The sequence below is a fragment of the Asparagus officinalis genome, chromosome 8, assembly GCF_001876935.1.
Source record: "Asparagus officinalis chromosome 8, Aspof.V1, whole genome shotgun sequence".
NCBI lineage: Eukaryota > Viridiplantae > Streptophyta > Magnoliopsida > Asparagales > Asparagaceae > Asparagus > Asparagus officinalis.
In genome coordinates, this window is record NC_033801.1 from 77295429 (window position 1) to 77312041 (window position 16613).

A 16613-nucleotide genomic window follows, 5' to 3' on the forward strand; every position below is an offset into this window, starting at 1 on the left:
CGATCGACGCAATATAAGCCCTAGAATCCATTGAGTGTGACACTGGTAATCTTACATAAGCATGCTTAACTAATCAACTGTTGAAAAATAGTTAACCATTTTTGCACTTGATTCCCTAAGCTTACTATTTAAAATAATCAATATGTTCTCACACAGTCAATGTGTAAGACTATCAGTAGGGGGGTGACAGTTGTGGAAGGAGGAGATGGAGATAGACGAGGAGGAGAGGAAGGTGGAAGTGAACGGGTGTGACAGTTGTGGAAGGAGGAGATGGAGATAGACGAGGAGGAGAGGAAGGTGGAAGTGAAACGAAAGAGGAGGGAGGGAATGGGAGGAAAGTAGAGATGAGATGGAGGAGAAAGGAGGGTGAGTGGAAGAGGAAGGAAGGGGGCATAGGAGGATGGATGAGGATGGCGTTGAAATGTTAGAGAAAGGAACACTAGTAGAAAATCACCTATTCTAGACCGAGTATTCTAGACGGAATTTTTTCCGTCTAGAATGTATTAAACTAGACGGAAATTTTCCGTCTAGAATAAAATATTATAGACGGAAAATTCCGTCTATAATAGTATCCTAGACGGTTCTTTTATTTTTTATTTTTTTTTGAAAAATAACCAGGTATTCTAGACGAAAATTTCCGTCTATAATACATCCTAAACGGAAATTTCCGTCTAGAATAACTGACCATTAAAAAAACCCGTCAAAACTCCAGCCGCCCTCCTTTCCCCCCAAAATCGGAATTTTCATTCCTAAAATCTAAATTTTCAGGAACACCCCGCCTCATCCCCCAAATCTTCAACTCCAAGCTCCTACTCCTCCCTCCACAGCCTCCCCCTCCCCTCCCTCTCCCTCCTCAACCTCACCCTATGGCCAACTCTGAGTCCCCCATGGCCACAGAATCCCAACCCCAAAACCCTAACCCTAACCCCAAACCCCAATTACCCTCTCCCCCCACCCACGGTCACGTCAAGACCCACGATGCTGCCTTTTGGCGTCGCGACTAGGTACTCCGATGGCCGCAGGAAGTTCAAGAAGTCCTCGTCGTCCCATGCCGAGCAAGCTGTCGACGCTGCTCCGAAGGTTTCGAAGCAGTCAAAGGTGCCGAATTTGTGAGATTTGATGGAGGTTTACTTTCGCCCAATCACTGAAGCTGATATTGAGAGTCTGAGACCTAGAGGTTTGCTTGATTCCTTTGATTCTTGCTTTTCAATTCCTGTTCTTGATAGTTTTTTAGAATTGGAGAAGAAAGATGCTATATTTAGTGGGAGTGAAGTGGGGGTGAGTTCAGAGGTAGTGAAAGAAGAGGAGGATGAGGAGGAGAAACCTATGGAAATAGACAGTGTTGGGGGCTTAAGTACCGCTGAAACTAGTACATTGCCCATTCCAGAAGGATGAGGATGCGAATGAGGATGAAAGCTCATCTATGAATTGGGTTTTGGGTTCGAAGCATAGAGAAATTCTCACTACACTGCGGCCTACAAAGAAGCGAAAACTACTGGGAAGTGATGCTGGCCTAGACCAGTTATTGGTACTTCCGCACTCTGAGAGGGTTCTGCTCGCTGTCATGTTTGTTGTTTAGGGGAGAGTGGAGGAAAATCGAACAAAATTATTTCGTGTAGTTCATGTGGTGAGCTGAAATACAGTAATTTAAAATTTTTAACTCAGCTGCTGTGCATTTGTAAAATGCTTTGCTTAAAGCATTATTTGGCCTACTCCAGTGCAAGGATCCCAAGGCTAAATTACTTCCAGGAACAGCAGTCCAGTACTCTGGTGAGCACCGACCTAGTACTATCAAGATCTCCTCGATCTATAAGGCAAATATCTCCTCGATCTATCAGGCAAAAAGATCTCCTCAATCTATCAGGCAAAGATCTCCTCGATCTATCAGACCTTCTCGGTCTAGGTACTGTTCCTACGAGCACTAGCTATTTTACAATCTATATCTGTATATATTGATTGTTGTTTTTGGAATAAAATTTCCTTAAGGATTTGAGATCTATTTATAGTATTTGGAAAAACACTATACACTAATAAAATAATATATTTTACTATACATGTGGGGCCCACATCCTAATTTTTTCTTCGGTAACTTATCTATGGTAGTTTTTACTTTGAACCACACTTGCCGTTGCCTTTTCCTTTACCTTGCCTTTGCCTTTGCCTTTGTACATTTATGGCCCTGTGCATGTTCTGGTTTCTGCTAGAGCTCTAGGTATCTTTCCACAAGACACCATAGGAGACAGCCAAATTTCCACCCATGTATAGGTGAGTTCTTTAGGCATGTTTCCTATCAAACATCCCGCATCCGAAATACTTTGAACTCATTAAGGCTTAAGAGCCATCCTCTCTCATTATAGGATTCTAGGTGAAAAGATCAAAGTTTTACTCGGGTAGCTCAGCCAGGTAAGGATAGTATTAGAGGTTGATCAAAGATCAATTAAGTACATCGTTCCTTACGGAGCGCGTTACGCAACCCCCAAACATTGCCATAGACACCGACTAATCCAAGAAAACTTGAACCTTTTTCACTTGTAAATCTTACTTGACTTTTGAACTATTTATCTTATCATTAGTAGCATAAGCTTTGAACTAATAACTAGATGTAAATAGTAAGTATTTGTAAGACTCACCAAACTTTGTAAATCTTACTTGACTTTTGAACCAAATATCTTATCATTAGTAGCATAAGCTTTAAACTAAAAATTTGATATAAATGGTAAGTATTTGTAAAACTTACAAAACTTTGAGACCCATTCCAGCAGACATTCTTTCGACTATGTCCTTTTTCAGACCCTTAGTCAAAAGATCAGCCACATTCTTTGAAGATCGGACGTCCATCACAGAGATGACTCCTTGACAAATGAGCTCTCTCAAATAGCCATGCTTCAGATGAATGGTCCGCTTCTTTTCATTGAACAACGAGTTTGTTGCCACAGCACTCGCCGCCTGATTATCATAATAGATAGTAATTGCACCTTACAATCCTGTTAATGGAAAGTCTCGGAGAATACAATTGAGCCACTCGGCTTCATCTCCTGCAGCACATAGTGCGAAGAACTCAGATTCTATCGATGACTGTACAATCATAGTCTGCTTCTTAGACTTCCATGAGACGGCAGCTCCACCCATAGTGAAGACAAATCCTCTAGTAGATCTGCACTCATCTGGTTCTGAGCACCAGCTCACATCTGAATAGCCTTCGATTACACCTGGATATCCAGTATAGAATAGGCCCAGACCTATAGTTCCTTTTAAGTATCTCATCAATCTATGGACAACATCCCAACAAAACTTTCCAGGATTACTTGTGAATCTACTAAGCATTCCTACAGCGAATGCAATATCTGGCCTTGTGCAGCTCATTGCGTACATGCGACTCCCAATGATCTTTGAGTACCTTAGCAACTCTACTTGTCTTCTGGTATTCGGTCGAAGCTTCTTGTTGCAATCATACGGCACTGAAAGTTCTGGCAGGTCATAGTAGCCATACTTTCTTAGCATGCTCTCGACATAATGAGATTGGGACAATCCAATACCCTCTTCAGAGTATATGATTTTGATTCCGAGAATTACGTCCGCAGTTCCAAGGTCATTCATACTGAACTGTGCTGAAAGAAATTTCTTGGTAGATATTACTATCTCCAAATCACTCCCGATGATGAGTATATCATCCACATAGAGGCAGATGATCACCACCTTTCCTTCAGTGACCTTGATGTATAGGCACTTGTCAGATTCACTGACTTGATACCAATTGTTGCGAACAACGCCATCAAACTTCTCATGCCAGAGTTTTGATGCCTGCTTAAGTCCATATAATGACTTAACAAGTTTACAAACCTTATCAGGTGGAGCATCAAGTCCTTCTGGTTTCTTCATGTAGATTTCTTCTGTGATATCTCCATTAAGAAATGCAGTCTTCACATCCATCTGATGTATGACGAACCTTTTAATCATGGCCCATGCGATAAGCACTCTGATGGTAGTGATCCTGCAAACTGGTGCATAAATATCAAAGAAGTCTATACCTTCTTTCTGAGAGAATCTTTTTGCCACCAGTATTGCTTTGTAATTTTCAATAGTACCATCAGAACGGAGCTTCTTCTTGAAGAACCACTTGCAGCTGATAGGCCTTGCACCTTCAGGTACATCCACCAGCTCCCAAGTGTGATTTTTATTTAATGAATCCATCTCATCATCTATAGCTTCTTTCCACAGAAGAACGCCTGTTGACTGTATTGCTTCTTGTAAAGACTGTGGATCTCCTTCTATATTATAGGTGATGAAGTCATCTCCAAAATCTTTTTGTCTTCTGACGCGCTTGGAAGATGGTTCGATAACTACTTCATCATTGACTGGCTCCTCTTGTGCATCTGATGTACTAGCATTCTCTACAATATCTTTGAGTAATAAGCCTTTATGTTTTATAAACTTATCCTCAAAGAATTCTGCATCCCGAGCTTCAATGATGGAGTTGGTTCTAAGGTCCAGGAATCTGCACGCATTGCTATCTCCAGCAAAGCCAAAAACACACATCTGTTTGCCTTTGGTCCGAGCTTAGGCCTTCTGATATCTGGAATTCGAACATATGCGAGACACCCCCACACTTTGAGACTATCCAAAGAATCTGGATATCCCAACCATAACTGATGATGAGTACTATCAGTTTTGGAATAGGGTACTCTGTTTAGAATCCAATTTGCTATCAGCAAAGCCTCTCCCCAATAGCAGGTAGGTAGACCAGATGTGATTAGCATCGAATTCACCATCTCGGTCAATATGCGATTCTTTATTTCTGCAATCCCATTAGATTCCGGGGAATACGGAGCAGTAGTTTCAGCAATGATTCCATGCTCCATGAAGTATGCTTCTGATTTCTTAGATCGGTACTCTCCTCCTCTGTCGCTCCTGAGTCTTTTCACCTGAAGTCCAAGCTACTTCTCCACTCGAGTCCGAAACTCGACAAATTTGCTGAAGGCTTCATCTTTAGATTTCAGCAGGTAAACGTGACAGAAGCGAGAATAATCGTCAATGAAGGTGATGAAGTACTTCTTGCCGCCACGAGTGATGAAGCTCTTAAAGTCACAAGTATCTGAATGAATCAGATCCACCAGGTTGGTGCTCCTCGTGACACTTGAAAATGGCTTCCTCTTCAGCTTTGTTTGCGCGCAAACTTCACACTTCTCAGGTTTGTTACCCCCATATTTTGGAAGTAATCCCAACTTCTCCATGCTGGATAATTTTCTATAATTTACATATCCCAGCCTATTGCGCCATAACACAGAGGAGTAAGCAGAAAAGGATACTTCATTTATAACGGGGTTGGGTGCACTCGTACTGATTTTATACATGCCATCAGTACGATATGCATTACCAAAATATATTTTCTTGAAGGATAATACAATCTTTCCTCCTTGGAAATCCAGTCTCATGCCTGCATCACACAGCATGCTTCCAGAGACTAAGTTTTTGGCAATTGAGGGGACGTGTTTCACATCCTTCAATGTGAGAGTCTTTCCCGAAGAAAGAGTCAGCACCATAGTCCCAGTTTCAAGAACAGGAACCACAGAACAATCAGCCATTGATACGTTCTCTTTGGTAGCAACATAAGAAGAGAACATATCTCTATTGGAGCATACATGACAAGTAGCACCCGTATCTAACCAGAGAACATATCTCTATTGGAGCATACATGACAAGTAGCACCCGTATCTAACCACCAACTAGAGATGTTGTTTGGAGTTGTTACCTAGAATAGCATGGCCACACAATCATCAACTTGATTGACATTGTGTGTTGTTTCCTTCTTTGGTGCTCTACAGTCTCTGGCAAAATGTCCTTGCTTTCCACAGTTGAAGCATTTTCCGCTCTTCTTGAACTCCTTCTTCCGAACGTTCAGTTTCTTCAGATTCTGGTTCTTCTTTCTGTTAAAAGACTTCTTCTTCTTGAAAGATGAAATTATTATCCTTTTCAGGTTTAGCAGCCACTATGTTAGCAGACGCCTTCTGCTTAGCAATGAGCTCAATCTTCGTGCGAGTCCGAGTCTCATCCTCGATCCGAATGAACCTCTTCAAGTCAGATAGAGTCACCTGTCTTTTCCTTCTTCTAATATCAGTGGAGAATGATATCCAAGATGGAGGAAGCTTGTTGACAATTGCACCAGAGATGAATGTTTGACAAAGACTAATCTTTTCATCCTTCAGCTTCATAACAAGTTTTTCAAGCTCATTGACTTGAGGTAAAACCTCAGTATCATCTTCGAACTTTAAGTCTAGAAATTTGTCAATGAGGTGAGATTTGGACAGCTTCTCCTCATCCTTGTACTGGTCCTCCAGAGCATTCCAGATCTCCTTTGCAGAGGACTTGTTGGTGTAAGCATCTGCTAGATGATCGGCCAGACAGTTAAGGAGATAACTCCTGCAAAAATGATCATCTCTAGCCCAAGAAGCTTCAGCTTCAGAGTCTTCTTCAGAGTCGGGTTTTTCCTCAGAAACTACATAGTAGATTTTTAGGAGTTGCATTTTTCAGATGATGTTAGGCTAAGGTCATGGTCATGGGACCCACATAAATTTATTTTAAAAAATTATATCCAACAGTGCTTTGATTCATAAGATGTGTTATGGGATTCATGAAGTTGTTGATGAGAAGTGGGTGTGTTCTTGGTGTAAGCACGTGGAGGAAACGTGGGATGATAAGAGAGGAAACGAATGTTTGAGGCCTCGCATTCTCTGCCCGAAGGAAGGTGGTGCTCTGAAACCAGTTGGCGGGGATCTTAACAATGAAGGGAAAAAGAAGTTTGCACACTTGTTCTGCAGTCTATGGACACCTCATGTCTATGTGGAGGATACTAAGACGATGGAGCCAGCTGTGAATATTGTGGATGTTAGGGAGATGAAGACAAAGATGGTTTGTAACGTGTGCAAGGTGAAACATGGTGTGTGTGTCCGTTGTAGCTCCGGTAAGTTTCTGTTGACTGCTCTCCTTTTGCCATACCATTAGAAAGATTAGAGGTCCATTGTTATCAACATGGTGTAGGTACATTCATCTTGATGTGTTGCAGCACGCAAATTTTTGTTAAAATTTGCTGCCACGAATGCATTATACCTTTGGTTTTGATGCTACAATGTTTTTATACTTTCTTTTGTAAGATATAATCCTTAAGTTCAAGGTCAAATCCCTTTTTTATGTGCTAGGCGTTATTTTAGTGCTTGATGCTTAAAACCAAGTCTGTCATTGTGATTTTTATGCTCTAGCAACAAGCTTGAAGAAAATCTTCACCCTAATCTTCAGGTTGTCATATTTCTGTTTCCAACCTTAAGCACATTGCCTAGAGTTTGGATGCCATTCATGAATCAATGTTCCGTTCATGAACTCCCATGACATGTTTGCTCTTCAGTTTTCTACTTCATTTTTCTCACCTCATGGCCAACTACTCTGAGTCCCCCATGGCCACGGAATCCCAATTTTTGATGATGTAATAGTGTTTGTATGGTTTAACTTCAGGCAGCTTCTGTATGAGGGTTTATATGAAGTGTTATACTCTTTTCTTGTTTCATGAACTGTGGCACTCTTATTTGAAGATGTGGTAACCTGATTGGCTGATGTAGATTTTTTTTTCCTTTCTTTTGAGTATTATTTCTATCGTTAGAACTGGGGCAAAATGAAAATTTTTTGGTTAGATCTTTAAAACAGTTAATGTATGTTGAGATTACTAGCTGCATGTGCGAATCAAAAAATGTGCTGAGAAGTTCATGATCAAGAACATTATATTTATGGGAGATACTATTGCATGCCCTTTGACATGTTGTGATTGTAATCTGCTATTCTAATGGTACAGGATCTGATGCAATCTGCTATTCTAATGGTATGCAGCTACAGCTCAAATTCTTCCTACTGCACCTTATATACCTGTTCGATAAATATATACCAAGTCCATTGAATCTACATGCCTTCTGATTCATCATATTTGACTTTATAATATATTTGCTCTGCTAGTTCTCTCTGATGAGATCTGCTTGTTTTCTTGTTTTAGATTCTGATGACAGGTGTCTTGCGAATTTCCTATGCATCGAGCTAAGAACAACCGATCATCAACCATCAACATACTTAAAATCTTCAACCTGGGTAAACAAAGTAAGTGGCACATGACTCTTAATTTTCCATCACAAGCTGTAAGATATGCCCATATCCTACACTTCGCACTTCTAGGAGATTTGCTTGCAACTACTTTTATCTGTTGACTTGAGCACATGCATGCTAGGTAGAAGTAACAAAAGGACATAGCAGTATTTTTGTTTCTTTTTACCTGAAATCGTGAAACACAACTAAAAAGTCTATAAAGTTAATTCGTGTTTTGAAAGGTAGCTGCAGAGATACTAGACTCTGAATAAAACATTTCAATGTCATCTTGTATTAGAAAGGTAACATATACTCGCTAAATGTGTGATATTTGCCATCGGGATAATGTAAAATCCGGACTTCAGCTAGCTTCAAGTATCTAGATAATTAAATTGCTTTTGTTGTGGATCGATGTTGATCAAGTGGTTCAGTTTTATTTTCAGCTAGAAAGTAGCTAGATAATTAAATTATCTAGCTTCAAGTAGCTAGATAATTAAATTGCTCACCATCTTTTATAAGTGTTCTTTATGGATCAGTTTGTACATATATTGATGCATTGCTTGTGTCCTTATGTTACACTCAGAATGATGAGGAAGAAGGTGAAGATGGAAAAGAACAGGGCTTGAGTAAATGTATAGAGAAGGAGTTGAAGAAGCTTCTGCAGTGTCATAGCCATTGTAAATAATTTATGTAAAAGTTTGTAAACGATTTATGTATCTCTCTACTATTTTGGTGAATGTATTATTTGAATATAATGGGATTTGATATTGGAATATAATCAGATTGTGTTGGATATGAATATAATTTTTTATTGTTCAATATTGTGTACATGCACTCAAAGTAGATTCTGTAAAAAAAAAAACTACTGTAGCATAGCATCCTAGACGGAAATTCCGTCTAGGATGCTCAAATTCCGTCTAGGATACTTGTTTTTTGAAAAAAAATTTTAAAAAAATAAAAAACATCATAGACGAAAATTCCGTCTAGGATGACTATCCTAGACGGAAATTTTCGTCTAGGATACTCATCGTAGACGAAAATTTTTTTCGTCTAGGATGTAGTATTCTAGACGAAAATTCCATTTAGAATAATCCGTCTAGGATATATTCTAGACGGTTTTGAATACCGTCTAGAATAATCCGTCTAGAATGTATTCTAGACGGAATTTTCATCTAGAATACTACATCCTAGACGGAAACATACTAGACGCGTATTCTAGACGGAATTCCGTCTAGTATACGTATTTTAGACGGAATTCTAGGTATCCTAGACGGAATTTTCCGTCTAGGATGCCTCATTATTTAGTAGTGGAAGGAAGAGAATGAATTAGGTGAATGTGAGATGAGGTAGGAGGATGAGCGGAGGAGGGCCGATATTGAAGGGCAGAGAAGAGAGAAGGGTGGGGTGAGAAGGAGGATGAGCGGATGAGGGCTGATATTGAAGGGCAGAGGTGGGAGGGAGTAGAAGGGAGAAGGGTTTGAGTGAGATACATGAGATAGGATGAAGGAGAGCATGTGAATGATATTTTAAGAATGAAAGAAAAATATGGGTTAAATAAGGATTTATCATATGAGTAATTAGGTTTTGGGGCTAAAGCATATGGACCAAAAAGGGAGGGCAGGGCACATGAGTTTTTCATTTTTAGGGTCTAGACTATTCCTTCTTTTTATAAAGAACCTATACTACCTATTCCAATTGAAATATTTGTAATATAATGCATTTTTCCTATTGCCAATATTGTTATTGTTCGTGGAAAAAACAATCACCTAGAAATTTCACTTATTGAAAATTTTGACTTTTTGAGATATCCCCTACCCCCTCGTCAAATCAAATTAGAATGACTGATTTTCTCTTTTGGATTCAAGCTTCCTTGCTACTCTTATTTCTCTCTAAAACATTACAGATAGACCTTAATGGATTCTTTTTAGCTTTTGCTTTTGAAATGAAATCTCATGCTAAATTAACTTTCTCTTGGTGCAAATAATAATAATAATAATTAAAGAGGATATCGTATAATAAAAAAAGATTGCCCCTGAAAATGTAACATAAACTAACTTTTACGTAATGCTTAATTATAATAATATTGTTTGGAATTCAACTAGTTTATGTATATTTTAAAGTTTTGACTAATATGATATTAATGGTACACCATACATGAGCTACTTGTGTGCACAGAGGATACTTAGACATAGGCCGGTCCGGTCCATCTTGGCCGGCCCGGTCCATCTGGGCCGGCCCGGTCAGTCCAACTCGAAAAACCGGGTCCGAGCTGGACAAAACCGGACCCGGACCCGGACCCGAGCCCGGTTGCCCCGGGTCGGGCCCGGGCCCGGGCCTGAGCGCGCCGGGCTTCGGATAAAAGATGATAAAAATAACTTCTTTATTAATAATCAGTAAATCATTTACAAGTATAAATTTATTTCAAAATTCGTCGCATCATAATAGATAAGTACATCCCAACTAGGTTGGCACCTACTCACCTATATCACTATCATTTATAATTGTTTCCAAAATAATTTATTACAAATTAAAGCTAAGAAATAAAAATTATAATTTGATGAATATTGTTTAATCTTTATATCTATCTGTTAGTACCAACTCTTTAAATTTATCTTCAATTCCAGCCATCCGATCGATGCCCTGCATTAGCTTCTCGTACCTTAACCAATATTGTAAACACATCACCGCTTGTATAGTATACGGATTTAAGCATGTCCTATGGTCGTCGATCAAATGTCTTGCTGTGCTGAACGCGGATTCCGAAGCTACCGTCAAAACCTGCACTGTTAGTAAGTCACAAATCATGGTGGAAAGTATAGGATAGAAACTGATCCATATACTCTCCACCATTGCAAAATATCTAAATCATTTTCTTGACATTTAACTAATGATATAGATAAATATTCATCCATTACAGAAACCTCTAATGATGATCCAACTCCAGATCCACCAGTTAGCTCAGCTACCATTGCATACCTATCAAAACTTAAACTTTTTACCTTGGCCTGAGCTCGAAGGCGCTAAAGCTGTAGAATGTGGTGCATCTACACCATGTCTAGATGCATACTCATCATATAAGGTTTAAAAATAATTTCTAATAGCTAAATGATGAGAAGTAGCAGTAAGGATGGATCCATCAGCTAAGTCTATAATCTGTCCACCATACAATGATTGTAATAAATTTCGAAGGCCAATATCCTTCAAACATGGATCAATAAGAACCACCAAACCAAAAATATGAGGAATAGACCAAAAATACTTATTAAATTTGCTCTCCATTTGAAAATTATAGCTCCAAAAATATCATTCATACGATATTTGTTAAAAAAAATTAATATTTAAAATTTATAAAGTAACTAAAGTAATAGTTGGATAATAACAGCTAGATAATAACCATGTAGCATCATAAAAAACCTGTAACATCTCATTTAAATTATATATAATTATCCATTTATTTTTAGTTATTTCATAAGTGCTACCAGAGCTAGAACTAGAAGCATAATAATTTATAAAATTATTTATATTTTTTTATATCCTATTGCCACACTTAACATTGCATAGGTGAAATTCCACCTATGGTCAACATCTTTTGGAAGTAGTCTGGACTTATAATTTTTTTACAAAATTGTTTTCATATTTTAATTATTTGTTTAGAAGCATTATGCATATTAGCAACTATTCTAACTTTTTCTATTCATGGGTTTAATTTCAGTAAATGCACTTTGAATAATTAAATTTAAAATATGACAGATACATCTAATATGAAAAAGATCACTATGACATGGCAATGAAAAAGTTATTTTGATAAAATAAATAGCTACATTGTTATTACTTGCATTATCTAGTGAAACAAAAAATATTCTTTGATCAATTTCTAGTTTCATAAGTTCTTCAATTATTAAATTTGCAATATTAATATCAGTATATGACTCTTCAATTGTAATAAAGAAAATAGTAAACATTTGCCAATTTTTATCAATCCAGTGTGCCGTGACATATAAATAACCAGTTTATGATCTAGATGTCCAAATATCAGAAGTTAAAGAAAATTTATAGTTTAAATTTTTAAAATAAGAAATTATTTTGAAGTTAAAGAAAATTTATAGTTTAAATTTTTAAAATAAGAAATTATTTTTCCTTGTTCCTCCTGATAATGTTTTAAAATATCACGTTATTTTTAAAATAAGAAATTATTTTTCCTTGTTCCTCCTGATAATGTTTTAAAATATCACGTTGACAGGTTCAACGAGAAAATTTTTTAAATATGAGATAAAAACCATCTCTAAATATATCTTCAAATTCATCATCTTCTACTAATTTAAAATAAAGGTTTTAAGAATGATAAACCTGATTACACATTTTTAGGCTCGGGCAACTTTATAATTCCAACTACCGAGACTACCAGAAGAGGAGCATTAAGAAATCATAGATTGTCGGATATCACATTGAGGATTCTGGCCTTTGTTGTATTTTTCTATATGACGTTTGAGGTGGTTGGTGCCACTCTTATGATGAGCTTGGAAAGTCTAGCCGCACAATGCACATTTAGCCTTCTAGGTGAGGATCCTATTGTTGGCCTTCTTGTTTTGATGATGTTTAATAAATAATTTATTACTAATATTGTTTTTCTAGTATTTGTATTTTCGTATTTATTCTAGGCAAACAACTAGCTGGAGGATGGATGGAATTGCGCTTCAACGGTCATATCCAAAGGATGATGGAGGAATAGTGGGTGAAGCCAAAACAATTCAGTTGAAGATCCAAGTTCAAGCTTCATCCGCTAGTATACCAAGTCAAGCCACATCGAAGATCAAGATTATTATGTGTATACTTAGTATAGGATAATATTGTGTGTGATTAATCCTATAAGCTCAAGTTTGCACACACAATTCATTGTGAATTTTCATAAAAATAGGTGTTTTTATGCAAATTACATTCAAATATGTTTTGGACTATATGAACCATGTTAACATCATTTGTTAAGTCCATATAAAGGTTACACAAGCTTTCAAAACCTGATTTGATCCAAAATAGCAAAATCTAACATATTTGAAAACTATGTATTTTAGCATTGTTGAATTTTCCTGTGTTTTCACAAATGGTAAAAGCTATTTGAAAGATTCATTTTCCAACATGTTCATATTCATGTTTATAAACGTTTTCCAAAGTTTTACATTTTTTGGATTTTATTTGTTATTTTTAACAGAGCCTTGAAATTCAACTTAAAAATCAGTTCAGGCTGAAAACCTGTTATCAGTCGACTAATCAGTTGACTGATGACATCAGTCTTCTGATGAGTCGACTGACGAAAGTGCTTGGTATATTCATTTTACTCTCTATTGTATTTCCGTCGACTGACCAGTTGACTGTCTCTGTCAGTCGACTGAAAATATTTTTTAGTCGACTAATAAGCTCGTTTTTTAATACAACGTTCAACTTATCAGTCGACTGATGCTTCCCATCAGTCGACTGACAGACTGTCCAACGGCTAGTTTTGTACAAAATATGTTTCTTAGTTTTTAGGAGATTTTTGCTGATTTGCTTGGGTTTTTTGGCTGTTGTTTTCTCTTCCTATATAAACCCCTAACTTCTCATCAGCAAGATATATCTTTTGAAGTGAGTTTTAACAAGAGTTTAAAAATAGTTTTAAAGTTTATACAAGTGATTAAGTTTGTGTTTACAAGAGGTGGCTTGATCTTTCAATTGGGGAATTCATCCTCAATCATTTCCAGCCTCTATTGTGTTTAATAGAGAAGTTTCTCAAACTCTATTCTCTAGCAAATTATTTTTGATTTTCATATATCATTATTGCTAGTTTGCTATTTGAGTTTTATTTCCTTTATACTCATTTTATCACACACACACCCTAATTGAGCTTATAGGATTTCATACATCATATTGGGTTGTGGGATTGTGATTTGTGAGATTGAGCCTACATTGAGTTCTCATTCATGTTAGAGAACATTTTATTGTAATTAAGACTTTTGTGAGTTGCACATTGTACTACACTTGGACACCGAGAGAAGGGATTGGTGAGAGATGGGGTCGGTTCCGAGAGGAGTGATGTCGGTAGTAAAGCCTAGAGGTAGGTTATAATTCCGAGCACTTGAGGAATGTGACACAGGCTAGGCCAACACTTAGAGGGTGTGAAGTGTATTGCTAGTGTGTAAGTTGTGAAGTTTTTGGTGAACTAGAAAACTGTATTGTGAGGTGTAAACGTTATTCGGGTAAGCGTAGAAAATCCGGTTGTATTAGTGGAGATCTCCTCGAGGTGAGGAGTGGAGACGTAGGTCGTGGGGACCGAACTCCGTAATCATATCGTTTGTTTGCGTTTATCTTTTTGCACACTATCTTCCACTTTACTTTTGCTTATATTGAATATTCTTGCTTATAACATGTTATATATTTATCTTTCAAGAATAATTTGTTAATTACTTTTAATTGGCATAGTATTGGATTAGATTAGCATAAGACCCTAATTACCCCCCTCTAGGGTCTAACATCTACCGTGTTCATCCTTGGTGACGTCTATCTTCTTAAAAATATTCCAGACATCGGATCTTGGCCTTTTAGGAGCTCTTGGTGCAGATTCATCGCCACCGGATTCGGGATTAACAACGGTATGATCGGTAGGAGTAGCTGTTGTAGGAGGACTCATTTCAAGATCGGTAGGAGATAGATTTTTCTCTTCATAATCAGATAGATTTTGCTCTTCATAATCGATAGGGATTAACACTGACCCAGCCCGGCCAAGACTTTGCCCGCAACGGCCACCCAGGGTGACCGGTGACCGTTGTGGCCAGGCCGGGCCGGGCTCCGGGTCACCCGGCCCGGTTTTTTGTGCTCGACCGGCACTGTATCGGGCCGGGCCTTGGCCTAGGTTTTTGGGCCAACCCCGAGTTGGGCCTTAGGCCGGACCTGCGCCGGCGGGCTTTTTGAACAGACCTACATAGACAGTATAGTTGTGGTAATGAATTAACTTGTCTTGGAACAATCAATTTTGTTGGGTTGAGGACATTAGATGCATCTTTGTATTTTTACCTCTCAAGAAAATAAACTTTCAACTAATGGATAATGTTTTTTTAATTTTGAAAAAAAAATCTGTCTAGGCCCCAAAATTAAAAAGCTCATGTAGCTAAGCTCCTATATTTTTGGCCCCTGTGAAAAATATCCACAAATACAATTCTAGTGTAATTTACCCGCCTTTTTAGCTGCCACCTCAGTAGAGAAAGAATTTGGCATTTATTATCCCCAAACTACCCTTAACCTCTCATATCTCTTTTTTTTATCATGAACGCATGAATCATTTATCCTACTCCTCCCCATTCTCCTTAATTATATCTCTTTCGCCACCACTTCCGCCTTCCATTCTCCTCGTTCTTGTCTTTTCTCAACTATTATCTTTTTTGTCATCATTGCCTTTTTTTGTCAGTTTTCATTTTCTCTTAACATCTCTCTTTCTTCTCTAACAACTATTGCCTTTATCCTTCTACCATTGTCCTCTTTGACTAAAACAAACATCTCCTAATCTCATGTCGAAATTAACACTTAACAGTTGAAGTTTACATGTAATATTTACAGTTAACATTGCTAAAATTTATAAATAGATGTTAACTATATGAATTAGGTGTTAAGTTTAACTTATAGATTTAACTATATGATTTAGGTGTTAGGTTTAACAGATAGCTGATAACTATACGATTTTGCAGTTAAGTTTAACATATATATATATATTAACTATATGAGTTAGCTACTAAGTTTAACAGATTGGTGCTAACTGTATGAATTAACATCTACTCCTTATAGTTAACATCTACTTCCTAAAGGTTATCATGTGGTTTGGATCATTACCATCCACTTTAAAACATTACCATATATCGTTAAAGATTAAAAAATGTGAAGCGTAGATGTTAAATTTTAACCATTAAGTACTTATGTTTGCGTAACTTTAGGAGATAACTGTTTTGGTCAAAGAAGACAACATTTGAGAGATACAGTTATGATTGTGGAAGGAGATGGAGATGGAGGAGGAGAGAGGAGGCTGGAAATGGGATAGAAGAGAAATGAAGGGTGGTGGTGGAGTGGAGATGAGATGGAGGCGTGATGAGAGTATGTAGAAGTGGAAGGAAGGGGCATAGGAGAATAAACGAGGATGAAGTTAAGATAGAGAAGAGAGGAGAATGAAGTTGGTGGAGGGTAGAGGACGAGGAGGACAATCAGAGGAGTGCGGATGTGGGAGGGCGGAGGTGTGTTGGAGAAGGGTAGTAGGTGGAGGTTTGGCAGAGAAGAGAGGAGGTGGAGTGGGGAAAGAGAGTGAGAGAGTGCATGAGGAAAGAGGAGAGGTGAAGAAAATGAAGGGTATTTTTGGGATGAGAGAAAAATATGGGTTGAAAGGGGTTTATCACATGAAAATTTGGGTTTGAGGCTAAAGTACATGGGCTAAAAAGGGAGGGGGTTGGGTCACATGAGTCTTTTATTTTTGCGGGCTAGGCATA

General features: G+C 37.8%; 1 protein-coding gene across 1 annotated transcript; it reads left to right on the forward strand.

Annotated features, from left to right (window-relative positions):
• Positions 1026-7453, forward strand: LOC109821401 (E3 ubiquitin-protein ligase SNT2-like). The gene is given in 5 exon segments (XM_020387590.1): positions 1026-1359; positions 1397-1541; positions 1544-1627; positions 1699-1770; positions 6635-7453. Coding segments are annotated over 5 exon segments (906 nt in total). The 5' UTR covers positions 1026-1119; the 3' UTR covers positions 7000-7453.